The 27,788-nt window shown below is 45.9% G+C and overlaps 1 protein-coding gene across 2 annotated transcripts; it reads right to left on the bottom strand.

Annotated features, from left to right (window-relative positions):
• EIF4H (eukaryotic translation initiation factor 4H) lies at positions 1-22,185 on the bottom strand. Of its 2 annotated transcripts, XM_006859705.1 has the most exons (7): positions 22,080-22,185; positions 6,848-7,035; positions 5,169-5,233; positions 4,987-5,083; positions 4,614-4,673; positions 652-789; positions 308-447 (listed from the first exon to the last, which is right to left on the bottom strand). In XM_006859705.1, exons 1-7 carry the CDS (start codon positions 22,136-22,138, stop codon positions 308-310), a joined length of 747 nt encoding a protein of 248 aa, XP_006859767.1. In that variant the 5' UTR covers positions 22,139-22,185. The 2 variants fall into 2 exon arrangements, with proteins under 2 accessions (XP_006859768.1, XP_006859767.1); XM_006859706.1 differs by lacking the exon at positions 4,614-4,673 and having other exon boundaries at positions 1-447.
• Positions 22,186-27,788: the final 5,603 nt, after the last annotated feature.

Raw genomic sequence — 27,788 nt, 5'->3', positions numbered from 1 at the left:
AAAACAAGGAGCAGGAAGAGAAAAGAGAAAAAAAAAATGGGGAAGAGGTGGTAGGAATAAACAAAACAAAACAAACAAACCAAAACACAAAACAGGCACTAGATAGATACAGCCAAGCCAAGAATGTACTAAAAACCACTTGTTAACAGCTGACATGCATTCACAAGCTCTGTGTTTCCGCTGTAAGACAGGAGGACAAACGTCAGGCGCAGGAATGGTAACTGCAGGGCGGCCGGTCCAGGGGGCTGACCAGGCTGCGGTCTTGCTCTAACTCTCACCCACACCCCATTCCCTCCCAACCGCCAGCTCATTCTTGTTCTTTGTGAACAACTTCCTCTCTGGGCCTGGCTCCCCCGAAGATAGCAGAGTTGGGATTGGCTACTTGATTGAGGGGCGTGGCGACTGTTCGAGGTTTCAGCTGAAGTCGAGGCCTCTGTGCTCTTTCCTCTGGGGAAGAAAGCACAGGGTTACAAAGGAATGCTCAATCAGGTTCTCAATCAACAGCGTAGCCTGGAAGAGCTACCATTCGGTCACTAGGTACTCAGCACAAGGCAGACGCGGCCCCACATAGGACTAAGGGCAGGTTACTTCTGTGGGGTAACGGCAACATATTCTGAAAAGAGCCCCCCTGTTCGCAAATTACAGCCATACCTTCTGTTGGTTCTCGGAAATCCATATTGGATCCACGGAGGGGAGGGCCGTCTCGAAAGCGACCCCCCATTGGCGGGCCTGTTCGCCTGTCACCAGGCCGACTTCCTCCCCTGCCTCCTAAGAAGTCATCCCTGAAGCCTGGAAGAAGGAAGATGACACCACGTTACCTTTTGAAATCCTTCTCTCACATCTGGTTAGATAGTGGGCTGAGAATTTGCTCAAGTTTAATGTTTTTTTTTTAAAGTTTGTTAGAGTGTCCTAAATCTTAAATTTTTCAAAATAAAGCAAATGCATCGAAAATGAGTTCACATGTGAACCTGCAGGGCAACAACACTCAGACTTTCTAAAGTAAGGAAGACTCAAGCGTCTCAGGAGAGGAGCTGCTGCCTCAATTCTTCGACTGCAGCGAACGTGGGCCACAACTCTAGCACTCCCAACATCCTCAGAGCAAGCTTTACTGTTTTCTAGGGTCAATCTACAGTTATTTGAAAATCTAGACCTGAAATTTAGAAGCATTTACAAACAAGAACACAAATTCACAAGAAGTTAGATATGAAGACAAAATAAAAATACGCAGTCACCTCTGGGTGACACGCCCCATTTTCCTGTTTCTGCTGCTTTTTCGGGTGTGGATCATTCTAAAATCAAAGCACCTGTGTGGTAAACAAAGCAATTATCCAAGTAAGGGCCACTTCCTTCACAGAGGGGGAGGCATGCTGGAAGGCAGGGACTCAGACCAGCTTCTTTATGTGCAAAGGGCTCTACTCTGGCCGCTCACGCTCACACAAGGACACACGAGGCAAATGGCATCTTCTCTACAGTTCTCCACAGTGTGGCAAAGGTAGACTATTTGCTCTGCGTGGAGACTTGAGTTTGGAATGTAAGTGAAACATCTGTTTTTGGGGCGTGGTGAGTGGCAAGCTAATCAAAGAACTTTTCAGCAACGGAGCCTAAGAATGTTAAAAAATGAGCTTTTGTTTCAGCACAACTAACAGGATGGCAATTAAATGTGTTTCCTCCTCCTTTTTTTTGTTTTTTTTTATAAAGTTAATCTTAAAGCTAGGAGCTCTAGTAGCATAGTGGTTACAAATCAGGCTACAAACCTTAAGGTCAGCAGTTCGAAACTACTAGCTGCTCCGCGGGAGAAAGACGAGGCTTTCTGCACCCGTAAATTTACAGCCTCGGAAACCCTGTACAGGGTCGCTATGGGTCGGAACTGATTCGACAGCACTTAACAACAACAACAAATCTTAAAGATGATCATTTTACTTACTCCAAGGTTGGTGCCAATGCTCAAAAGTTTTGTTAGGAATTCATTCATCTTTGAGAAGAACCCTCAGAGTCTGAAGGAGATTCTTACAGTTTGTCCAGTAGGAGGAACAAGGGCCAGTCTTCAAGGGCAGCAGGGCATTTGGAAACAGGTCAGTTTATCTGGAACCCAGGTCAGTCATGGAGTTGACCAGTATCCATTTTAACAAAACAAGTAATGAAAACAATTCTCAAGATTTAGATCAATGAACACATGTTTGGATGCACATAGTTCTGCGGAAGATTCTTTGTGAAGCCTGTTAACAACTGGATCATATCATACAGCCCATTAGACAAACTTCATCAGTACTCAAACATTTCACCTGACATATTCCTAAAATGATTTCAAATCTGTACGGTGCACCTTTAGACACGAATATGGAAATAGTTGCTCCCCTTGTACTCTGAGATGAAGTTCTCACTACTAAAGTTTAGTATAAAATAAGCCCCTGCTAGGGAGCAAGGCAAAGTACAAGAGAGGGCAGGAATAGCCAGTGGGCCTAGTATAGACACTGCCCCGCCCCCCCCCGCCCCCCAGGAGGCTCAGAGGGCACATGCCCCAGAGAATCTGCTGTTCTTTAGTGCCCCCCCCCCACTGGCGGCTGGGGTTTCCAACAAGTTCTCCTCCTCCTGGTACTCTCCTACATTGCTTGAGTTGTGTTTGTTAAATACACAAGTATGTTGTTGTTAAGCATCGCTGAATCAATTCTGACTCATAGTGACCCTGTATAGGACTTCCAAGGAGTGAATGGAGTTTGAACCACTGACCCAGTGTTTCATCCCAGTGTCACATCAGGACTCTACAGAAGAATCATTAAAAAAAAAATTGTACTGATCTTCTAAGGAGTGAAAAAACATCTCTTATCCAGAGAAGCAGCGATGCCAGACATGGAGGCAGAGACTATGACGTGGCAAGATGAAGCAGTTGGGGACTCTAGACTCAAGGAGGGAGAGGGGCTATGTACTGGCGGCCGGGGGTCAGGTTTACTGGGTATGCCCTTTGGTTGTCTGAATAGCTGAGTGCTTCAGTGTACACCCCACCCCCCAAAAAAACCAGAGGGACTGGAAGCAAATGTAAAGTAGATGTTCTCCCATGTACACTATCACTCAATTCACAATATAAAAAAGGGAAAAAAAATCTCTCTTCACAAATCATGTATGTATAAGACATCAAATCAAGCAGTGCTCTACTTAGAAGCAAGCACTTTGGGTTTTAGAAGTCAACAAAACATGGGACTCCACATCTTAATGCACGGGCTGCAAGCTATTCTCATAATGCCATTCATTCACGGTCTCTGCTTAATAACAGAAGCCCAGCTAAGTCAACCATACAGAGGCCTTAGTACTAAGTTAGCTTCCACAGTTCTTGGCCAGTGAGCTCACTGTGCAATCTCTCCGGCACCAGAGACGACGAAACGGGCAGCTCAAAGCACTACGAATTGGGTTGCCCTTAGGTTAGCACTGAGAAGACATCTATTAGCTGAATGTTTCCATCAGAGACTAATTAAACATAAAATTATAGGCTTATTAGATTATACTGAACTTGTATGAATAAACTCATTTTGGATCAGTTGTAGGAGTTGTGGTGTGGCGCTGTGGGTTAAAGTGCTGAAATGGAATGTCGGTTTGAAACGCAAGGTTGGCAGTATAAGCTCACCAGCTGGTCCTCAGAAACCCTGCTACAGGTCAGAACGGACTTGATGGCACTTAACAACAACATAGGACTTTTACGAGTCCTTGTATGGCATATACGGTAAGCACTGGACAACTAATTGCAAAGCCAGAGGTTCAAACCCACCTGCCACTCCTTGGAAACTCTACAGAGTCACTATGGGTTGAAACCAACTGAAAGGTACTTAACACAGGACTTTCACGAGTGAGTCATCTGCTTCACTAAAGCGGTACAGTAAATTAACTTGGAACAACTCAAGACTCACAAGATGCCTTGCTGCAGGCCTTTCCTATACTTACCAATGCCTTACATGGAGTTTTGTCCAGCAGGGCGGAGGGGAAAACTGTGGGAATGGCGGGGAAGGGGGGTGTTCTGATATTCTTATATTATGGGAAGTTTATACTGCAGAGGGAACAGAACCTCAAACTTATAAGAAAGAAGTACATTTTTCTCAGTTTCTACCTTTGACATTTTTGTCATGTATACAAATTAGCTTTATTATAATAATTTAAAAAATTTAGAGAGGTGAACAATCAAGCTTTCAAAGTAGAGGCCTGATAGACAAACTGACCTCTTGAGCGCCTCACAGTGGCATCTGGGTTGGACTGGACCCCCCATTAAGGAAGGGGGCGGTCCGTGCCCCTTCAACACTACTCTCACCAGTAATGAGGCTCTCTGGAAGCTTCCGGAACCTCTGCACTATCACTAAAAGCAATGGGACTCGTATTATTTACACAGTGCACAAGACCACCACCAGGACTGTGTGGGGACTAGGCTGGGAAAGACTACTGAGTGAGAGAAAGGCACGTGAATGAAGAGGTGCAGTTGGCTAAGGAAGGCCCACCTGGGTACCATTTAGGAAATGTTTCCTTTATGAAAGGAACTAGACGCAGTCCGGCCAGGCGGGCTACTCACAGGAAATGCATAAGCAGCAGCAAGGCTGCTGGGACTAAGTAAGCAGTGATACTGTAAATACTGATACCAGAATTGAAGTCCTCTCGGGAATCCCAGCCACCTCTCGATTCTCGAGAGCCACCCATTCCTGAGGATACATAAAAGAGAGAGAGTTGAGGTTGGATGGCTGCCCTGCTGTGGCAGAGACATGGGCACATTCACTGGGAAGTGGTACATGTCATGTGATGTGATGGAAAGCTCAATCGAATGTTACAAAAAAATTATTGCTGTCAAGAGAAAACCAACAAAAACAAACCCAAGCCCATGTAAGCACTAGCCATTCTTTCTACAACTTTCTACGCAGACCGATCAGGCCTGGTGGAGTTTCCAGTAACTGCCAAGAGTTGTGGTCTGTGGGCACACCCCCAGTTTTTACGTTCCAGTTTAGAAGTACCAATCACCTCTGTCATCTGGTCCACCTTTCCTGAATCCAAAGCCACCTTTATCTTGTTTTCTGCCTTCTGCAATGTCCACACGAAGTGACCGATCACCCAACAGCTAATAAGGGGAGAAGAGTGGTTACGTGACGGCAAGAAAACCTTCGTAACAGCTATCATGATGGGAAAAGCCCGGTGATACTTACTGCTCCGTCGTATGTCAAAGCTTCCTTAAGGGAGTCCACCTCGTCAAACTCTACATAGCAGAACCCTGCAAACAGAAGAGGAAAGCCCACACTTGAAGCACTTCCATTTTAACGATACGGTGGGATACTTCTCCACACTATGGCCCCATTTCACTTTACAAGGGAAAGAACTTTCCAGTTACTCAGTGCTGAACGGACAGCCACTGAATGACAGCAGTGCTGTGCACAGCTCTCTCCTTTATGTGTATGTGAACCACCGTCTCAGGCCACTGCAGAGCCAGCACTTATCCGACTCCGGCATGAAGATTCCCTATCTACCCGTAACTGGAGCTTGAAAACACAGATTAAAAACGTACAAATTCCATATCTAAAGTGCTTTGGAGGAAGAACGTGTCCATAATACTAGGGTCCAACTGACCCTAGGCAACAAGGGTCACCTGCTCTAGGTGTTATTAAAAGACAGGTGGCCAAGATCTAAGCCAAGTACCACCAACAACCAACTTCTCTGACACAGGATTCTGCTGGAGCCTGGAAACAGAAAAGGGAGGAGAGCATTGTGGGCAGAACCTCCCCAAACCACCAACTCTGAGCGAGCAGTTCCTTCATCCATGACCTCATGGCTCCTCTTGCACACCTTCCCCTTCACCTCCAACTGTGGCTGTGAATCCCACTCTCCTGTCTGGACTCTGAGCTAAGTACTGTCCCCACTCCTGTTAGGACATTTTATCCTTAAGACCCACTAGACAGTAGGTGTTCTCAAGGCCTGTGAGCACCCCCAGGCTCTAGGGCTGTGGATTGAAAAGGCTCTTCTAGGAGAATGCCCCAAGGGCGGGAGACACTCAAATACAGGCTTAGTGGACAGGCAGCGGCTCACTCACTTGACCTGGCTTCAGGTTCTAAAGTCCAACAATTCTCTGAAAGATAACAGTGCCACAGAGGCCCCCCCACAAGAGCCACTCTGTACTTGTCAGAGGTGTATACCCAGGTGGGAAGGAATAGCATGATCCCAAAGTCCTTGTGCCTTGAAGCACGCACTTACAAACAGGACACATGTTCCACAAGGAAACTCTGGAAGTGGATGACAATGCTCATTGGAGCCTTCACACCCATTCCTCTTCTGTTCAAGTTCCCTGAAGAGACCCCCTCCAGATACCGTGACTGGTCCTGACAGCCAGTCCAGAAATACTCCTACATGCCTTGAGTCACCAGGTATAGTGCCAACACGTAGGAGGGGGCCTCAAAAGACGCGTGATGAGTTTTTCCAAGGACTTTTTGAAACCCTCTCATACTAGCTCATCTGTAGGTTTTATAATAAGTGGAATATAGAAAAAACCATCTAGAGAATCGTGTGTGTCTGCCAAAGGGAAATGTGCTGGAGAAAGCCACGCCAGTAGGGTCACTGTGGGCCGGAATCAGTGGCTGTGGGTTGCGCTTTCTCTGCTGGAATTCTCTCTGGCAGACAGGACTGCTATAGTGGCTGCGCAGCACAAGACTCATCTGAGCATGTGCCAGAGAGTTCTAAAAACTAGTGAGCATCCACGGCCAAGTGAACTGGAGATTTACCAGCTAAAGGTCTCTACTTCCCCTCCTTGGACCAAACAAGATTTACACACTTCCACGATGAGTACATTCTGACCCTTAGACCCCCGCCCCGAAGTCCTCTTGTCCCCCAAGCTCACCTTTAAATCTGTCTGTGTCTTTGTCTCTGACGAGCCGGACACTCCTTATGCTGAGATCCTTAAAGATAGCATCTATATCGCCCTGAACTGTATTAAAAGGCAGATTTCCCACATACGCTGTGTAGGGGGGCTCTGTGGGCAGCTCCTTCTGGCTGCGGGAACCATGGCCTCCGGCAGTGCCACGGGACCTAGGAGGACAGCAGATGGGAGCCAGGTCAGCAGGGGATCTGGAAGCAGCTTGGGGACAGGAAAGCCCGCCTTCCACGCAGCCCCATCAGCCAGTTACAGCATGGCAGGTGCTGCACTCGGCTCTCACTGCTGACCCAATAGTTCACACTGGCATCCTGAATGAAATGACAAAGAGCATCAATAGACAGCGTTTATGGAAAACAGTGTAAGAAATGTCCACCAAACCTCAGATGTGCGTAAATGAATTTTTCCTCTGGAAATCAAATTCAAACATAACATAACCTAAGACAAGTGGCTCCTTCATCTTCTGTAGGACCAGTATGTGCACGGTGCCAATAGCCTAAGTCTAGAGCAAACAATTTTGCTAATAACAGGCAGAAACAGACTTGTCCAGATGGGATGCATTAGACAGTAGAATGCCAGAAAGGTGAACTTGGGCAATGCAGAAACCTGCCAGAAGAAAACCACAGTAAGAGAGTGATAAACTATATCCCAGCAAAGGTGGACAACTGATGAGACCTGGGAAAACAAGGCAGTGCTGTTAAGTCTGTTTCCACTGTGGAAACAGGAGGGATACTGGTGCGGCTGACCTGTAGCACATTCACAGTACAATTGTTTGTGTCTATCATCTGATTACGGAGAGAATGTTCTAAGGAACATTTTCGATTTTGTGTAGCAAGTACTATGTATAAGATGCTCCTCATGGACCACTGCTTCCCTGGGTCCTCAAAATGTGCGGTGCATATGAATAACCCATTTAAAGCCCCATGTCTTCCCTTCACAACTGGAGCTGTTGACTTGTTGAAGGACACGTACCTAAAAAGTGGCAGAGAGGGCCCATGTTAGCTTGCAGCGGTGTTGGTTTCAATCCTGGCTTTGCCACCTACAAGCTGCATGACCTTGAGGAGCTCTGCAAATTCTGTAAGCTTGCAGTCCCTGTGCTCAGCTGCTAACCAAAAGGTTGGCTGTTTGACTCTACCCTAAGAACCTCGTAATCAAAGCCTAGAGTTCTACTGGCTTCTGAAAAACCAGAATAGAAAACCTTACAGAGTAAAGATCTACTGACTCACACATGCGCGCGCATGCATGCAGGGTGCCAGCATAAGTTGGAAGCGACTGGATGGCAAATGGGGGAAAACTGGGTCAACACTTAATAGACTCTGAGTTACTGACATGTGTGAACCCGTCTGCATGTGGACAGTAGCTATTACCCGCAAGAGGGAAGTGCTTCTCCATGTTAGCCGAAGACTTAGAAAGACTCAGGTCATTGGAAACACTGTTCAACAATGACCAACAAAGTCAGTCAGTCAGGCAAGGCTCACCCATGGAGGCAGACTGTAAAGGCGCACCGCACCCAGGGGTAACCCCGTCATGACTTCGTTACAAGGTGAGCTCAGGGCCTGGTTTTGGCTCCACATTTAGAATATCTCACTCAGGGCAATAGTTTCAGGGAGTCTAGTTAAGCAAGTCGGTTGTTTTTTTTTTAAGGAACATGAGGTTCTGTTCCTCATCTCTCTTCTAATTTGAGGGTCCACTTATTGTGGCCCCAACCAGGCAGCTGTAGTGGTAGCCGGACACCAGCTCTCCTGGTCTCAGGGTAGAAGAAGCCATGGTTCATGTAGACAATGTACCCTGCGAACTCTCTTCTGGCCTGTCTCTCTTTGTTTCAGACGAGTAAAGATCATTAGTTGTAGCTTAAATGTTTCAAGACCCCAGACACTTCTCACCAAACCAAGAGCAGAACATAAAACTGTATGAACTATATTATGCCAACTGATGGAGATGTCCAATTCTTCAAACTCAGGAAATCAATCCTGGGCGGTGTCCACAGATCATTATTACTCTCATTAGGAAAAAAATCCTTCTCAACTGGAGATTGATGTTGTCACCTGGTTAAACTTACTTAGGCACCTCTTGATTTTGGTCTGGATTCTTCAACTATGTCAAGGTCACGAAAGACAAAAATGGTAGAGGGTGGAGGAAACCTGACCACGAAATAAATGCTGTGTGCAATCTGTGGGTCCTGGAATGGACAGTTGAACCGACATTATTTTATCACCAGGAATCCCCTCAGGCATGCTAACAGGACTGCAGTGAGCAGCAGAATGCCCTATCCTTAACAGTAACGTCAAGTTCTCAGCAGTCAAGCTATGTTGTTGTGGTTCTAAGTGCCCAGTGAAGTGATTCCAACTCACAGAAAACCTTTGCAGGAGCAGAAAGCCTCATCTTCTTCCTGTGGAGCAGCTGTTGGGCTCAAACCGCAGACCTTGTGGTTGCCAGTCTAGTGCTTACTGAATGGAGCCACTGCAGAGTCAAGATGTTGTTGTTGTTGTTAAGTGCCATCGAGTCGGGTCCGACCCATAGCGACCCTGTACAGGGTTTCCGAGGGTATAAATCTTTACGGGAGTAGAAAGCCTCCTCTTTCTCCCGCGGAGCCGCTGGTAGTTTCGAACCGCTGACCTTAAGGTTCGCAGCCCGATTCGTAACCACTACGCTACCAGAGCTCCTTGCAGAGTCAAGATAGCCAATGTCTATTTCCAAATGGCTCGGCATGAAGTGTATGTATGTATGCAAGTACACATGGAGAAAGGGGAAGAAATGAGGAAAATGCTAATAACTCTGAGTTACCAGTGTGTCCTTTCAATGTGCCATCTAATGTTACTGTAGGCTTGAACATGTTTATAATAAAACATTGGGAGTATAGAAAACTCAGGATAAGCAAACACTTACTCCATCATCCTCTTTTCAGAAGAAATATCAGAGTTAAAAAGTTTGTGGAAAAATCCCCCAATTTTGAAGCATCCTCATAGTATTAACAAAACTCGTCAGTATGACGTGGCAGCACCTAACAATTATATGTTGCCAAAATGTAATAAACTCTGAGACCTTCCCTGAAATGATAAATTCTAGCGATCTCAAACACTGAATACTATTACCGAAAGCATTTTTCTAAAACAGCAAAACCAAGTGAAGCTGGTTCTTCACTGGCTATCCTTTCAAGCTTAGTAACCTTTAGAACTCCGCTGCTCCCGCTAGGCCGTCCTCACCAACAGGCTTCCTGATAGCACCAGTCTACATGCCCCCACTTCTCCAGCTCTCTCAGTGGTTAGTAAATGTGACGGATTTTGCGTTTCCATTCCACTGCAATAGGCCTCTAGTGTTCCTATCTCCACGACTATAAAACCTTAAGTATTTTCAGTAAGACACTCTTGGGGACTGTTTACGGAAATATATAAAGATTAAATTTAAACATTTGGAAGATTGTCAGAACACTGTGGTGATTATAATTTGTAAAAGTCCCACTTTATATATTTACTTATTCGACTTTTAACAGAGTTGTTGCTATGGAGTACCACTGAGTATATTTTAACAGAGTAGTACATTAAACACAGCTACAGCTCTGGTAGCATAGTGGTTATGAATCAGGTTGCGAACCTTAAGGTCAGCAGTTTGAAACTACCAGGTGTTCTGCTGGAGAAAGATGAGGCTTTCTGCTCCCGTAAAGAGTTACAGCCTCGGAAACCCTGTACAGGGTCACTATGGGTCGGAACCGACTCCACAGCACATAACAACAACAGTGATGGTGGAGTCCTGGTGTAGCGCTGTGGGTTAACACGCCAGACTGCAAAGCCGTTTGAACTGTAAGGTCAGCGGTTCAAGCTCACCAGTCACACACCTTGGAAACCCTATACCGGGTCGTTATGGGTTGGAACTGACTCAACGGCACGTAACAACAACAACACAGTTATGGAGGTGCTAGAAATAGGACTGGAAGGATGAGTTAGACCTGGCCTCTGGGTAGAGCCACAGAGTCCATCCCCGTAAGGACGCAGGCTGTTGCCCAGGTGGATGTTAACACAGTGGGTTCCGCAAGTTCATCAGACCAAATCCACCAGCTGCTCCCTATGAGAAAGATGAGGCCATCTCCTCCCATAAAGACTCAGTCTCAGAAACTACTGCAATGGGATTTTTTAAAAATAAAAAAATAGAAATTCAGTGGGTTAAGGCACCTGGTGGCGGTGGTTATGTGCCATGGTGTTGGTTCTGACTCATAGCGACCCTGTATAGGGTTTCCAGAGGTGTATGTTTTTACGGGAGCAGAAAGCCTCATCTTTTCTCCCGCAGATTGGCTGGTAGTTTCGAACTGCTGACCTTGAGGATAGCAGCCTGACTCATAAGCACTATGCTACCAGAGCTTCTTAAGAAGCCTGCTAAAGAAATCACTTTGTTGTTAAGTGCCACTGCACTGATCCCAACTCATAGAGACCCTGTTTAGGATTTCCCAGGAGTGGCTAGTGGGTCGGAACCACCAATCTTGTGGTTGTTGTTGTTAAGTGCCGTCGAGTCGGTTCCAACCCATAGCGACCCTGAACAGGGTTTCCAAGGCTGTAAATCTTTACGGGAGCAGGAAGTCTCATCTTTCTCCTGTGGAGCAGCTGGTAGTTTCGAACTGCTGACCCTGCGGTTCGCAGCCCGATAGTGCCACACTAAGACTCCATAATCACTGTGTTGTTATTAAGTGCTGCTGTCAAGTTGGTTCTGACTCATAGCGACTCCGTACAGGGTTTCCAAGGAATGGCTGGTGGATTTGAATCATCAACCTTACAGTTAAGAGTCCAGTGCTTATCCTAACAGCACCTCAACAAGGATCCTAGAAAAGCAGTACCTGAGCAAGGTAAGCATTGAGTGAAAGCACCCAACAACTAACTGGTAATGAAATTCCAGTTCACAGATAAACCAAGCCTCCCAGCTCGCTCAGTTTGCCTCACACACCTGTCAGTAACTTACTGCTCTACCAGCCATAAATACTACTCTCCCTGACCCAGCTGGACCCAGGACTTGGAGCAGCTGACTGAAGTCACTAGGTGGGGCCATCTAGGCAGATGTCAATTTCTTGATGCACCTGGGGGCATTTATGAAGTGCCCCCAGGTGCATCAGAAACTGGAGACAAGGGTGATGAAGACAAATCCACAGTGCATATGGCTATAAGACACTAGGATTCCATCCCATTTCACCCAGTTATCAGTTAAGAGTCAAACATCCAAATTTCTACAGGATTAGATTTGACATTCGATTTAAAATGGGGGGGGGGGATGGTGAAACAGCTGCTATCATCTAAACTAATAAATGGAGTTACATGAATGAAAATATTTGCTTAAACTAACCACACAGGAGAGCAGACACTTCTGACACATTGTTGGCTTGGTGAGAGTATCTCAGTTTTCTTGCCTCTCATTTATATTTCAAATCGTTATTTTATAAAGCTGTTAAAATTGACCATAAAAGCACTTGATAAATATTGAGCACAGTGTTAAGATCTTTAATAACAACTCTGAAACGTTGATGGGTGGAAGGGAATGATGTTTGAGGCTGCACTTCTCACGCCCATGGCTGGCCAGAGACAGGTAAGTAGAAGTACAGGTCACAGTTCTGTCCCTCACCCCCCCCAAGCCCCAGTTCAGAACTGGCACCTAAACTCAAGGTCAGCGCTATAAATCCAGGCCACTGTACCTTCCTGGCTCATCTGTTTCTCACCACCCCTTTGGATAGTCTAATGATTTCAATACACAGTACATGGAAGGTTTAGGGTCTCGTTTTGTTTCTCCATGTGTCTTCGCATCCATCTTCCTCTAGGTTCCTGGTACAGGGACGAAAGGTGCAAAGAACAATTACCTTCTCGGCTCTTTTCTTGGTGGTAGTAGGTCCTCCACATGTGCAAGTTTTCAAATAATAAACGACACTCTGTGTAATTTAGGAAATCCAACTATCAACCTTAGGAACCCAACTTTCACCTCCTCCAAGTATGACCAAACACTTTATAGACAAATCACTGGACTGTGTATGAAGTCCAGAGCACAGGAGAATTGGGCCCAATCCTCAGCCCAGGCTACTGCCCTTGGGAGTGGAGGATCTCACTGCTGAGCACAAGGTATCTGGAAAGGAGACATCTCACACCAAGCAAAGGACACAAGAGGACACATCACTGAGCAGTCTTTCCAGATGGAATGGCTGAGGGATGGTCTAATCAAAGGATACAACAAAAGGAACCTGGACTCCACTGTCCAGACAGCTGACAGGGGCCCAATGAACTGGTTACTTGTGAATTCATTACAAAGATATACAGGAACAAGGAGACCAGAGGAAGAAAGCACAGAGCAGGGATCATTAGGATTGAGATCAGAGACAGTAAGGTAAGGCTTACATCCAAAGTAGAAAAGATAGTGAAAACAATGAAGAACACACAAATTATAATGAGAATATTTTTGGGCTGCACATCTCTAGGTGTGTTAGAAATGACATGGAATTTCAGCACTGCTAAACTCGGCTGCTGGTTCCAACTCACAGCACCCCTGTAGAGGGTTTCTAAGCAGCTGGTGGTTGAAAGGTTGACCTTGCCGTTAGCAGGCCAATGCTTAGCCTATAGCATACACCACACCGGGAAACTGTTATACTCTCTACCACTCCTAAAACTAAGACAAATGTCCAGGTAGAGCAACTGGAGAAAAGGAAGCTCTTTCTATGGCATTTGCCACGTTAGGGGCATCTGCAGGCACCCCTCTCTGACCTCTGTGGCTAACTGATAGTGTCACTGGGCTGCTCACTATCACACACCTGTCAAGTCCCCCGACCCCCAAATCAGCATGGATCACTTGAAATGGGACACTAGCTGAGTCCTGTATAAAATCACAGTGAGGCGAACCCCTTTATAAGGATAACACACAGGTAAGCAACAAAGACAAAATCCAGTAAGCATGCTTACTGATTTAGCTTAGCTTTTCTTTTTTTAGATACTAACAGCTTAGCTCTATTTTTTCAAATGTTATTAACAGAATTTAATATTTTTTAGAAGTCTGATTTACAGAAAATTTGAGATTATAGCACAGCACATCCATACAACAATCTCCACTGGAGTTTTGTCACCCAATAGCATCTTGCATTAGGGTGGTACAGTTGTAAATGATGAATGAATATTGATACATTATTACTATTACCATGAAAGGAGTCCTGATGTGGGTGTCCCTAATGAATAAGCACTGGACTGTAAACCGAAAGTCTGGCAGTTCACTCCTTGAACACCCTAGACAGGGTTGTTATGAGCTGGAGTACAGGTGCAGTGCTGTAGAGTAACTACAAGGTTAGAGTGGTCGTTCAAACCCATCAGTCGCTCCTCAGAAACACTAGACAGGGTCACTATGAGTCGGAACTTGACTCCATGGCACTTAAGAACAAAGGAGTCTTGGTGGCGCAGTGGTAAAATGCCAGGCTGCTTCACAGGACACGGATATGGAAGAAGGCTTCTATAAAGATTTCCGCTTAGAAACCCAATGAAGTGGTTCTACTTCGTCCTATACTCCAAGACAGTGGGGTTTGCTTTCTCATTATTAACTAATGCAGGAGTCCTGATGTAGCATCACAGGGTAAGTACTCGACCTCATGGGTGGTATGAACAGCAAGATCGGCAGTTCAAACTCACTAGCCGCTCCTTGGAAACCTTATACAGGGTAGCTGTGAGCTGGAACAGACTCAACAACACTTAACAATAAGCTTCTGTAGGATAACCAATGGACTGTGAACCAGAAGATTAGTGGTTCGAGCCCACCAACCGCTCAGGAGAAGATGAGACTTTCTGCTCCTGCTAAGATGTACAGCCTTGAAGCTCTATACAGGGTTGCTATGAGTTGGAACTGTAACAACAACAAAGTCCACAGTCTATTTAGATTTTCTTAGTTTTCAGGGAATGTCTTTTTTCTATTCTAGGATGCCATCCAGGTACCACATTACATTTAGTTGAAGCTTAAGTTTTCAACACAATTTGGATGGAAGGTACTGTATCTCTGGGGTGATCTCTTTCTGCCAAATGTACTCATTCTCCAAGACCTTCAATCAGCACTCAAAATGAAAAGCTGGTGCCTTGGAAATTGTCACTACTACAGAATGCCATGAAATTCTCTCCAAATTTCTGGTAAACACTGGGTGGGCAGTTTCAGGAGGAATTCTACATCCCTGCTCCAAGGAGCCCTTTTCTGTTGAACTCCTGTGAATGCGATCTATTTCAACAATTCTACCACATTTGTGAGATCTAAAAAGCCACACAGGGAGATAGGAAGAACTTCCGACCTGTAAACGTTAAGTTCCACACAGCCAGGTACTGTTGTATTCCCTGCTGCATTTCCAAAGCTATTAAAGTATCTGGCCCTCACCATGGATGAAGATATTTATAAAAGAAAGAATGGATAAAAAGTCACAGACCTAGCAACTACTTTAGGACTGAAAACGTCTGCCACATACAGGGTTATTCTTATGAGGAAAACGTTGTAAAATACATGATGGGGTACCGTATTTACAGGACATCATAAATGAGGTTATACTTAAACACAAGTGGCCGATAGTAAGAAATACAGTTTATAACATGATTCACATAGTGCATATATGATGAAAGGAACCCTGTTGGCACAAGGGTCAAACTAACACAAAGGCCAGCAGTCTGAATCCATCAGAAGAAATCTGTGGCCGCCTACCTCTATAAAGATCACCAGGGGGCAGCAGTTCTATTCTGCGCCAGAATCAACAGCAGCGGGTTGTGTATGAAGTCTCTAGATCTTAGCATCCTGAGTGGCCCTTCTAGCCACAGTCCTCCAACTCTGTGATGTGTTGTAAATCCTAACCTCTACTTCTGGGGAGTCCTGGTGTGGCACCGGAGGGTAAGCACTGAACTGGTAACTGCAAGGTCAGTGGTTCAACCCCACCAGCCTTTGCTTGGAAACCACATATTGCATTTGACAACAACTTCTGTGGCTATGGTCCCATTGTGGAGGGAACTGTCCATTATGTTACTGACACAGAATTAAAGTGGAACTATCTGAGTCACATACTACTTGAGGGTGTGACTTGTCACACCTTAGTTTCATCATCATCTGACCTCCAGTTCTTGAGACTAGAGTCAGCAGTCTTATCTTCTGATCTGATTTGGCTGCTTCTGCAGCACCAATGGCCTGTGGTCTGACCAGTGATTTGCGTTTGTCCGTTCCTGCACCAGAGTCGGAAGAGGCCTCCACTCTGACTCCTGAACCACATATTTGGGACTTGACCACCTCCACATCTACACGAGCCATTTCCTTGACAGTCTGTGAGTCAGAGCAAGTTACAGAATCTAAACATGCAAGGGAGAATACTAGCTGATGTTAGAGGTGATGGAGCAACGGCGCCCTTTAGGAAGTTGGGCATTTTGCTTCCGCCTTTTACTGTTGTTAAGGGCCGTTGAGTAGGTTCTGGCCCATAGTGTCCCTGTATAGGGTTTCTGAGGAGTGGCTGGTGAGCTTGAACCGCCAACCTTGCGGTTCAAACAGATTTGCAGTCCAGCGCATTAAACCCGCAGCACCACACCAGGATTCTGCCTTATAGGAACCAGTTTTGTGCTGATCTTTGTAAAAGATATTATGCAGGTACTTTCTCTGACTCTCTTCTTCCTAAGCTCCAGTTTGCTGCCATCTTAAAATGTGGTTCCAAAGTGGTAACAGTATTTCAGATTGGGCAGCTGGATGAACCAAGGCAGTGCCATCAGCACTAAGCTCTACCCTTACCACCAGAAATACACCACCCTGTTCTCGGTTTAAAGCCAGCTTCAATAAGCAGCTCCTTGATGAAACAGTGGAAGTGCTCATTTGATTAAATCTTGATCCCCCAGACACAGCTTGCTATGAAACATGAAGGAGTCCTGGTGTGGCACTGTGGGTTAATGTGCCAGATTGCAAAGCCATTTGAACGGCAAGGTCGGTGGTTCAAGCTGGATAGCTGTTCCTTGGAAACTCTATACAGGGTTGCTATCGGTCAGAATTGACTCAACAGCACTGAACAACATGAAACATGAGGCACACCTAGAGTCCGCATACTGCTCACACAGGGCTATCTCCAGGCAAAGCGCTGACCCAGCTGAGGTGCAAACTGAAGCAGCTGCTCTTTTCATGAAACATGTTTTTTTACCTGTCAGGACTGACAGGGAAGCAGAGTTGGGTGCTGCTGTAGTTCAGAGCTGTCCACTTGGTTCTGACTCGCAGTGCCCCTGTGCACAACCGAACAAAACCTGCTGGGCCTGCGGCAGCCCTACAGCTGCTATGTTGGAGCCCACTGCTGCAGTCACTGTGCCAATCCACTGAGCTCTGCTGCTTTCTCACTGACGCTTCACTTTACCAAGCATGATGTCCTTCTCCACAGACTGGTCCTTCTTGACAACATGTCCTAAGTAAGAGCAGACGAAGTCTCGCACACATTTTCTTGAAATTAATGAAGTAAGCCTGTCACATGAAGGATAACAATGTTTGCTGTCAATGATAAAATTTGAACCTTTAAACTAAAATGAGAATTGCAGAAAACCTTTATGCATCAACATAGTTCGACAGCCTTCCCAATATTTAAAGATGTCGCTGAAACTGGAAATCAATGAAAGTGATTTTTGATGTGTAATAAAATGTGTCAACATTTGGATGATCTGCCTAATTCATCAAACTGATTCCCTCCCACCCACCCCAAATGACCAGTGCATCAATTTCTGAAACCATGCATTGGTAAAGGAGCCATTTAATGCACAAGATGCCCTCAGCAGATCGTCACAGAATAGTACACCAAGGGCACAGGCAAGGTTTCAGATTCCCCACCTCAACTAACCTTTAAAGAAATGACCACTATCAGTAGCTAGATCCACATGAGAGAGAGCGAAAAAAATGCTCTGGGGCAATCAACAATTTTAAGACGGCAAAGAAGTTCAGGTTCTGAGGCCAAAAAGTCTGTGGTGTGCTCTTTTAGATGAAGTATAGCAGTATCCATCGTCAAGTCCACTCTGCTGCCCCTGCATGTGTCAGAACTGTGCTCCACAGGGTTCTCAAACGCTGGTTTTTCAGAAGTCGACTGACCACCAAGTTCTTTCTTATGTAGAGTTTCTAGGCACCCCCGGGCCTCCAAGCTTCAGGTGAGCAGCATGCATCACACCAGGACTCCAACGTACACACCACAGAAGAGACTGAGAGTTCTTTTAATGGATGGACAAGCTCCAAGACTGTAACTGATGACAGGACTGCACAGTGTACAGAACATCCCATCCTACATTGCTACTGGAAGGAAGCCCCACTGTTTTAAGGAGACTATCTGAATTAATTTCCCAACAGCCGGACAGAGAACCTTCGACTTCACCGTGGGCCAATGGGGCTCAGACATGTAAAGCAGCTTACTCCAGATCCTGACTAAGTGGACACTCACTCTGGTCTGCCCAGTTCCAAAGGCTGGGCATCTGCCCGCACTGCTTCCCAGAGTTCTCTCGGCAGACCTTTTCACAGAGGACAATGAATGGAAAGCAAGCACTGGGGAGCTGATTGATGGGCACTGAAGAGGGAGAGGGAAAGATGACAACCAAAGGCAACCTCTGCCAGGGGAGGGAAGGAAACACTGCTTTCTTTCCAGTCTTAATCTGAACTTATCAGCCTATGTTGTTGTTAAATGCAGTCACGCTGGTTCTAACCCACAGCGACTCTCTAGTTTTCAAGGAGTGGCTGGTGATTTTGAACTGCCAACCTTGCAGTTCACACTGACCTTGGGGTCCAAAGCTATATCCTGCAGTGCCACACCAGAATTCCTATAAGTATATATATATATATATATACACACACAAACATTGTTAAGTGCTGTCAAGTTGGTTCCGACCCATTGCGACCCTGAACAGGGTTTCTGAGGCTGTAGTCTTTACAGGAGGAGAAAGCCTCATCTTTCTCCCGCGGAGTGGCTGGCAGTTTCAAACTGCTGATCTTAAGGTTCACAGCCCGATTCTTAACCACTACACTACCAGAGCTCCTTATATATACACATATACATGTATGGAAACCCCATACAGGGTCGCTATGAATCAGAATGAACTAGATGACACGTAACAACAACAAAGTTCCAATTTAGTTCTCAGGGTTGACTCTTCTTATAAAACACTCACCTACCTTATAGCCGAGTGCTTATCCTACAGTGCCTGAGACCAGGACTCCTTGTTGCAATAAGAAATGTACAATCAGTGTCACTTTCTGCTTTACTACCAAATGACAAATGGAATTAGCAAAGTGCAAGACAAGGTGTGTTCAAGATCTGATCCAATCAACGCTGGAAAATTTGGAATGTGGTTCTTAAAGGTTCCATGGAGCAAACTCAAGTCCCTGATCTCTCCATGTGCCTCCAAGTATTGGGGGCGGGGGCGGCTAGACAACAGTTCCAAACAGTTCCATGTGAGGAAAAAACAATGATAGAGCAATACTGAGTTTCCAGCTCATAACTGTTCATTTCAGACCTGAGTACCCCTGACCCAAGTGGCTAAGAGTTGAGAACCCTCACCTCATTTAAGGTGTTGTAGATTAGGAGGAAGATGCCTTAAAAAGTACCACATAGAACAACGTAAGAATGGCCTTCCATAGTGGAAGCCTGAATGCTTAAGCACTGAATCTGGGTGCAAGGAAAGAGCAGCACTGAGATGCGTCAGCAGTGGTGCTTATGTGCCGTGGAGTCGGTTCCGACTCATAGCGACCCTTTATATATTTACTGCAAGGCTGTGAATCTTTACGGGAGCAGAACGCCTCATCTTTCTCTCGTGGAAACGCTGGTAGTTTCAAACTGCTAACCTTGAGGTTAGCAGCCTGATTTGTAACTTTAGCGTAGTGGTTACGAATCGGGCTGCGAACCTTAAGGTCAGCGGTTCGAAACTACCAGCCGCTCCACGGGAGAAAGATGAGGCTTTCTACTCCCGTAAGGATTTACACCCTCGGAAACCCTGTACAGGGTCGCTATGGGTCGGAACCGACTCGAAGGCACTTAACAACAACAATACTACCAGAGCTCCTTATGAGATCATAATTCAAATTGACAAAAATGATCATTAAAGGGTCTCTTGTTAAAAGTCAGTTCCGACTCATAACAACCCTATGTAGGGAGGGTTTCAGGAACTGCCGACCTTGCAGTTAGCAGTCCAGTGCTCATCCAAAGGTCATCTGGGCAACTATGATATCATACTGCTCAATTTCAGAAATCACAATAACTGGCAATTCCTGATCTGAAATGAAAATAACGACCCTTTGGAATATGAAAGCTTTTGCATAGACCACACCCTCCATGTGAAGTATCCGACCCACTCTACTCTATAAACCCAGCACACGAAATATCAGAGGGTTTTTAATACAATTTTTTGGAAACAGCAATGTTTTCTATGTACTTTTACATGAATATAATATCAAACGGATGATTCCAAAAAGGTCTGATACAGAAGACATTTAGAAGTCAAAGAAATTTTTAATCAGAAAACTCAGAAGGCAGGGGAGTGCTAGCCACTAGTGATTCCTATTAGCTTTGGGGGAACACTGAGGCAAAAGACATACAGGTTCACTTGCCCTTTGAGACTTTTACTTTACTTTTTATTATTTCCTTCTGTCCTCCTGCAAAAATTTAAAAGCCTTGGAAACCCATACAAGAGTCACTATGAGTTTGAACTGACTCGACAGAACCTAACAATTGTCCCAACTGTCAAAATGTGACATGTATTAAAAGTCTAACTTGAACTCCTAAAGCTGTCAGACTTGGAGTCAGGAGACTTTACTAAAGGCAGAATTAACAATAACAACAACAAAAAACAGAACAGAACCCAAGCTTAGCATGTGACTACCACACTATGGTACCGTCCCCTCAGATGGGCCTTAAATTGAACTTCACTCTGTTTAGACTCTGAAGAGTTCCTGGGTACTGCTGAACTTTTTTTTTTTTTTTTGAAACAAGGAAAACAACAACAACCCAGCCCCAAACTAGTTACTAAATTCAATATGACTTTAAGTACAAGTGTGGTGTCTCAAAATCTTATCCCAAAGGCAGTAATTCTAAGTCATCCAACATCTATTTCTTTTTTATGAGCATATAAAATAGTCTTTGAAATAACAGGTTGCTCCACCCCCCCCCCCCCCCACACACTTTCACGTTATAGTGTCAGGAATGATATGACATACACTGTGGCACCCAAACAAGCCTTTGTTCCAGCCATTCCCAGCCCAGAGATGGAAAGAGATCATTCTTCACCAACCGAAGACTGGACACCTCAGCAGATACTACTGTAGTTTTTATTCTGGGGAAAGAATCGGTCTGTCTCTTTACAAAGACCAAACGTGTCTTTGACAGAGAGTAATACGTGTGTGCTACACCCCATCTTCTAAATTCTGTATGAGGTCACTTGTATTTGGGATTAAAACACATGGATACACAACAACAGTGCGGATTCCTGGAATTAAAGACACTGGAAGGTTTTTCTTCACCAGCCAAGGGTCTTTCTTTTAAACCAAGTGTTTCAACTGTACTCATATCTAAGTCGTTTACATTTGAACAAAATCTCAAAGGCGTTCAATGCGACTGTCTCTCCAAGTGGTCTGAACGGGAAAACTAGAAGGAAATCAAAATCTCGGCCAGCAGCACCTGAGCTCATAGTCCCTTGTCCATAGACACCTTGACCCAAGGAAGATGAAAAAACGGGAAAACAAGCTACCAAGTATTTGTTTTCGTGGGTTCTCCATCTCCGACCGCGCCCGCAGGAAATCAGGCCACCCTTCTCGTCCCAGACACAGGAAGAAGGGAATGGGTACTGTCGGACTCCCGACCTTCCCCGGCCTGCCTTGCCGGCCGCGCGGCGTGGAGGGCCAGGCGACAGCGGGGCAGTCCCGAACCCCGTGCTGCAGCAGCGCCCGGGCTAGCCCCACCGTCCTCCGGGGCCCTGCCTGCTGCCGCCCGGGCTCGCGGCGGAGGCACGTTGTAGTCGGCGGACGGCAGAGGGAGGGATTCGCCCCGCGACAAGACCCCGGAGCCTAACTGCCGCCGCCCCCTCCCCGAGCGCGCCATTTCCAGGATCCGGCCTCCGAGCGCCCCTCCCAGGCCTCCGCGGGCCCCGACCTCTCACTGCCCTGGGTGGGCGCAGAAAGGCCGCCGTCCTGGAGCCCTGACTCCGCCTGCCCTCCGCGCTCGAGCAGGGCTCACGCGCGCCCGCCTCACCCTCTGCCGCCGCCGAAGCTGCTGTAGGCCCGATCGTCGTAGGTATCGAAGTCCGCCATTTGCCGTCTCCGCTCCGAGAGGAACCAGGGTGAGCGAGGAAGGACCCCGCAATATAATTTCCCCCGCCCAGTCGCGGGGCTGTCCGCCGCGCCGCCTGATCGCAAATCGTACGTACGCGCGCGCGCGCGCACGCACGCCGCGCCCGGCCTGGGCCGCCGGGACGCTCCTGGCCCCGGCGCGCTTTCTGGTCCACGTGGTGCGGCGGCGTCCTGGCCTGGCGTCCGGCGTCCAGCCCCATCCCATTGTGTGCTAGCCGGGTGGCCTCACCCGCCGCCGCCTCCGTCCTGGGCCCCGCCCTGCCGTGGCTTTGCGCTCCTGGGCGGGGGTGTGTGGGCTCTCCCCTGGAATCGTGATGCACTCGGGGGTTCCCCGCGGCTCCGTCCTGGGCCCCGCCCCGCCGTGGCTTTGCGCTCCTGGGCGGGGGTGTGTGGGCTCTCCCCTGGAATCGTGATGCACTCGGGGGTTCCCCGCGGATCCCGCGTGGGACCCGATGTTAACTTTTCTAACTCCAGACCTGACAAGGATACCTGCTTCTGGACAGGTGGTCGTACGGAGACCAAAAGTGAGGGCCACCTCCTCCAGGCCATAGGCCTGGCACTAGGCGAAAATGCACAGGGGGAATGGCTGAGAAGGCTTGAGATTTGGGGTTGAGATACGAGCGTCCGAGATGGAGGGGTGCAGCAGCCGGTTATTGGGGAGGGGAGAGGTCCACATTAGACACTATAGGTTGTTATTAAACTAAGTAGTCCATGGGTAGAAAACCTATTGAATCCTGATGGGTTTATCATTTAGAAAGAATGACTATGCAATGAGGATTAATGACACTGGCTAATTTCAGATTTGAGATGGAGATGGTGTTAATATCAAATCCTGTGCTTTGTTGTTGTTAAGGTGCCATAGAGTCCGTTCCGACTCATAGGGACCCTGTACAGGGTTTTCGAGGCTATAAATCCTTACAGGAGCAGAAAGCCTCATCTTTCTCCTGCGGAACAGCTTAGGACCAGTTAAAAGTTCATAGAGAAAGTCAGTGTGCCAGCAGGCGGGAGGCTGGCTTGCAAAGCGTGCCCTTTGGGCGTTTAAATGAATATATATTTTCAATATGGTATGTGTACATAAAAAAGGGAAAAAAAGGCAATGTAGGTGCCTTGATCGCTGAAGGTGCACGGAGGGGATTGTAAGCATTGCAATGATTTGAATGCAAAACTGGGGAGCTGCCCTGTAAACTCACTCAATTCACAATAAAAGCTTTTAAGAAAAAAAAAGAAGCTCCTAGAATCTTCTTGCCATATATACCTAGGTATCTTACAAAGATCTTTTGAATATTAAGCATTTATGAATCTAAAACAACTAGATTGCAGTGGGTTTGGTTGTGTCACCCCAGTACTGGGAATGGCAAAATAAGTATTTGGTTCAGTTTCTGTTTTGTTTTTCTATCTTTGTTTCCAATTAAGAGAAGAAGAACTGTGACATCAGATAGACTTAACCTAAGGCACTCTGGGAAGGCAATGGCAAGAGCTTGGCTGCTAACCAAAGGTTCTTGGCTTGAACTCACCCTCAGCTCTTTGAGTCCTGGTGTGGTGCTGCAGGATAATGTACTGGACCACAAGGTCAATTTGAATTTTAAGATCAGCAGTTCAAACCCACCAGCTACTCAGAAACCCTAGATGGGGGTCACTGTGAGTCGGAACTGACTCAACAGCACTTAACAACAAATCAGCTCTTTGAGAGAGAGACCTGGTGATCCCCAGGTGGTGGTTATGTGCTGTGGAGTCTTTTCTGACACATAGATTTCCGAGGCTGTAAATCTTTACAGGAAGGAGCCCTGGTAGCGTTGTTGTTGTTGTTGTGTGCTGTGGAGTCGGTTCCAACTCATAGCAACCCTGTACGGGGTTTCTGACATTATAAAGATTAAATGAGTGTTTGTTAAATTCTTGGCACACAATAACACATATGTATTTGACATGTACTGTGCGTCTGGTGCCCTGGATGTTTTTACATGTATACGAAGGTGAGTCAAAAATTATCTGCAGTCTGGTTCTATTAAAACGCCTGTCCACGTTTTATGTGTGACTGGTAACAACATCGAGCTTACACGTGAAATGATTCTGTCGAGTAGTTGAGTGACAGTGAATTATGTGGCAAGTCATTTTCAAATCAACCAAGCTGTGCCTATGAAATAATCCACGACAGACATGGGTTTTGAAAAGTTTGTACAAGATAGGTACCAAAACAACTTAATGGAAGAACATAGGCAGAAGTGTTTGGACATCTGTACACAAAATTTGGACTGATACTCGGAGGAAGGTGAAAGTTTCTCTAAAAAAATCATTACTGGTGACTAGACATGGTTTCATCACTATGAGCCTGAGAGTAAACGGTCGAGTATGGAATGGAAACATCTTCAATCGCCGACCAAGAAAAAGTTCAAAAAACCATCCGATGGAAAATTGATGCTTACAGTTTTCTGGAGTTCTCAGGGGCTAGTATTGTAGCACTATCAGGAAAAAGGTTCAACGATCAACACTGTGAGAGCTCACTGAAGAGCTGAAGGCTAAACTTTGGCTTAAACACAGAGGACTGCTATTCCAGGGCCTTGTGATCTTGCATGACAATGCATGTCCACACACTTCTCACACTGTTGATACTGCAAAAATTTTTGTTTTTTTATTTTAAGATTTTATTGTGAACTGAGTGATAGTTTACATGGGAAAGCATCGATTTTACACCATTGTTTCATTGCAATGATTACAATCTCCTCCATGCATCACCATTCAACAGTATTTGCTTCCATACTCTTTTTGGGAGAGTGGGATGGGGGGAACACTCAGGAATATATATAATAATTTAAACAACCAAAGGGCACATTCTGCAAGCCTGCCTCCTGGCCACCAGCATCCAGTCCCTCTTCTTTCCATGAGTCCAGAATCCTCAGCTGCTCCCTTTCTCCATGTCCTCATCTCTTCCTCCATTTTTGGTGTTGCTGCTTCTCTGGATTGTTGTTGTTGTTGTTAAGTGCCGTCGAGTCGGTTCCGACCCATAGCGACCCTGTACAGGGTTTCCGAGGGTGTAAATCTTTACGGGAGTAGAAAGCCTGATCTTTCTCCCGCGGAGCAGATGGTAGTTTCGAACCGCTGACCTTAAGGTTCGCAGCCCGATTCGTAACCACTACGCTACCAGAGCTTCTCTGGATAGGGTCCTGCATTCCGCTTGTGCTCTTCTCCCTTGATTGTCCTAGGGTCCTCTGCTTCTGGACTGTAAGATTAACTACTCCCCCGTTTTTGTTACAAAATCTCTACCTTTACAGTTGTGACAGTCACAATTAGTCATAACAATTACTCACTATTGAATCACAAGAATCCTATCCCCATCTCCTTTCACCAGACCAGTCTAGACAAGATGAAAACTATTCAGCGGTGACTCTACCCTCCTCCGCACACTCTTAAACTAAACTCCCTCTTGAAAACTGGTAAGCCAGTCACTTCGTGGCCCTATCACCCCCTCATTTTAAGTAGCCAATATCTAAGTTGCCTGCCCCTATCTACTCTGTATACAGAGGGGATAGCATTGATACTTGATGTGAAGACTCTTTCCTTCTCAGTTGGTATTTTGAGCTACTACATCTATAAGTATAAGGAGCTCTGATAGCGTAATGGTTATGAATTGGACTGCTAACCTCAGGGTCAGCAGTCCGAAACTACCAGCTCTTCCACAGGAGAAAGATGAGGCTTTCTGCTCCCATGAAGATTTATAGCCTTGGAAACACTGTACAGGGTCGCTATGAATCAGAACTGACTCCACGGCACATAACAACAACAACATCTGTAAGTATAGGTCAAGTTCATCAAATTGTAGCAATTTACACTTGTTTCCCTCATCAAAATTTTCTTTTTTTTTCCCAAATCTTCCTCTAGTCGAGTTCTGATTATCAAGCCATTGAGGCTAGGTCAAATGGGTACCATCTGCAAGTGTATGGGTGTTTTTGTGCGTCTTTCTTCACTTCACCAGCTAGATATTTCACTCTCAGCTCTAGTCCTGTGTGGCTATGTCCTTGTCTATGGGCTCAGGAGTCCCCAGGTCTCACCACACTTCAGACCAGCCAGCCCTTGGAATGGGAATATGGTTGAATTCAGCCCATTTCTTCATTGTTGCCTTTCCCCCTCTTCCACTCACTATAGACCACCATGGTTGCCAGCAAACTTACATGATTGCTCATGTATTCCCTTTGAGTTTCAGTTTTGGAGGGAGGGGATTGTCCTGAAGGGACTTGATTGCTTGCCTTGATGGCTCCCCAGCGAATAACTTGCTTGTTCTTATGGTAGCCAATCATACTGCCATTTTTGTTTTGGATTTTTTCTGCTGATCTTTCTTTGAAGATGTATCTTCTGTTGCTCTAGCTGTTCTAGGCTGGTCTGTTTGTCTTTTCTAGTGGGAATGTCTCACCTCATAAGATCCTGGATGGGGCTCAGGATTCCAACTAAGGTCCTGCACACTGCAGTCTCCTCAAGAAGCCTATTTCACTGGGCAAGTTCTAGAACCCCTTTTAGGTAATCCAATCAGTTATAGGCTTAAGATAGGCTTAACAAGTTTTCTGTAATCATGTTTTCCAACATTCCTTTCTATCCCACTCAAGTATTTACTTTACAATAGTAGGCAAGAGAAACCAATATTCATAAGACAGTCAAGCATCTTAACATTATTTCTCCTCTTCAGACTTTGCCTCTATCCCTGTATCACAGAGCCCCGTTGTTCCAAAACTAAGCATACATCACTATTTACCTCTGTCACATTTAACCCATGCAAACCTGCCTCAGTGTTCCCTTATCTACCTTGTTCTTCTACACCCTTCCCCCTTCTTGCGTATCGCCCTTCCCAACACCCGAACTATGATGTGTCTACCCCCTCCCCTATGCTTTACCATTCCCTCCTTTCACCCCGCAACTCCTCCCTGCGCCCCCCACCAGTAACCAACAAAGAATTTTTTTTTTTCCTCTTTTAGTATGGCTATCTTTTCTTAAGCTTTTATAATAATGTTCTTATGCAATATTTGTCCTTTTGTGACTGACTAATTTCACTCATCATAACGTCCTCAAGGTTTATCCATGTTATGTGGTGGCTTACCGTTGCCTTGTTATTCTTTAAGGTAACATAATATTCCATTGTGCGTTTGTACCACAGTTTGTTTATCCATTCTTCCATTGATGGGCACTTAGGCTGTCTCCATCTTTTTGCTATTGTAAATAGTGCTGCTATGAACATTGGTGTGCATATATCTACTTGTCTTATGGCTCGTATTTCTTGCGGTTATATACCAAGTAGAGGAATTGCTGGGATCGTATGGCATTTGTATTTCCAACTTTAGGAAGCACTATACTGTTTTCCATTTTCCAGAGTAGTTGGACCATTTTGCATTCCCACCAGCAATATAGGAGGGTCCCAGTTGCTCCACATCCTGATCAGCATTTATTGTCCTCTGCTTTTTTGAACTTTGCTGTTATTGCTGGTGTGAGATGATATCTCATTGTTGTTTTGATTTGCATCTCTCTAAGGAGCTCTGGTAGTATAGTGGTTATGAATCGGGCTGTGAACCGCAAGGTCAGCAGTTCGAAACTACCAGCTGTTCCACAGGAGAAAGATGAGGCTTTCTGCTCC

Source organism: Chrysochloris asiatica, unplaced genomic scaffold (genome assembly GCF_000296735.1).
Source record: "Chrysochloris asiatica unplaced genomic scaffold, ChrAsi1.0 scaffold00034, whole genome shotgun sequence".
NCBI classification, from domain to species: Eukaryota; Metazoa; Chordata; class Mammalia; order Afrosoricida; family Chrysochloridae; genus Chrysochloris; species Chrysochloris asiatica.
This window is presented reverse-complemented; position numbering and strand designations above follow the sequence as displayed.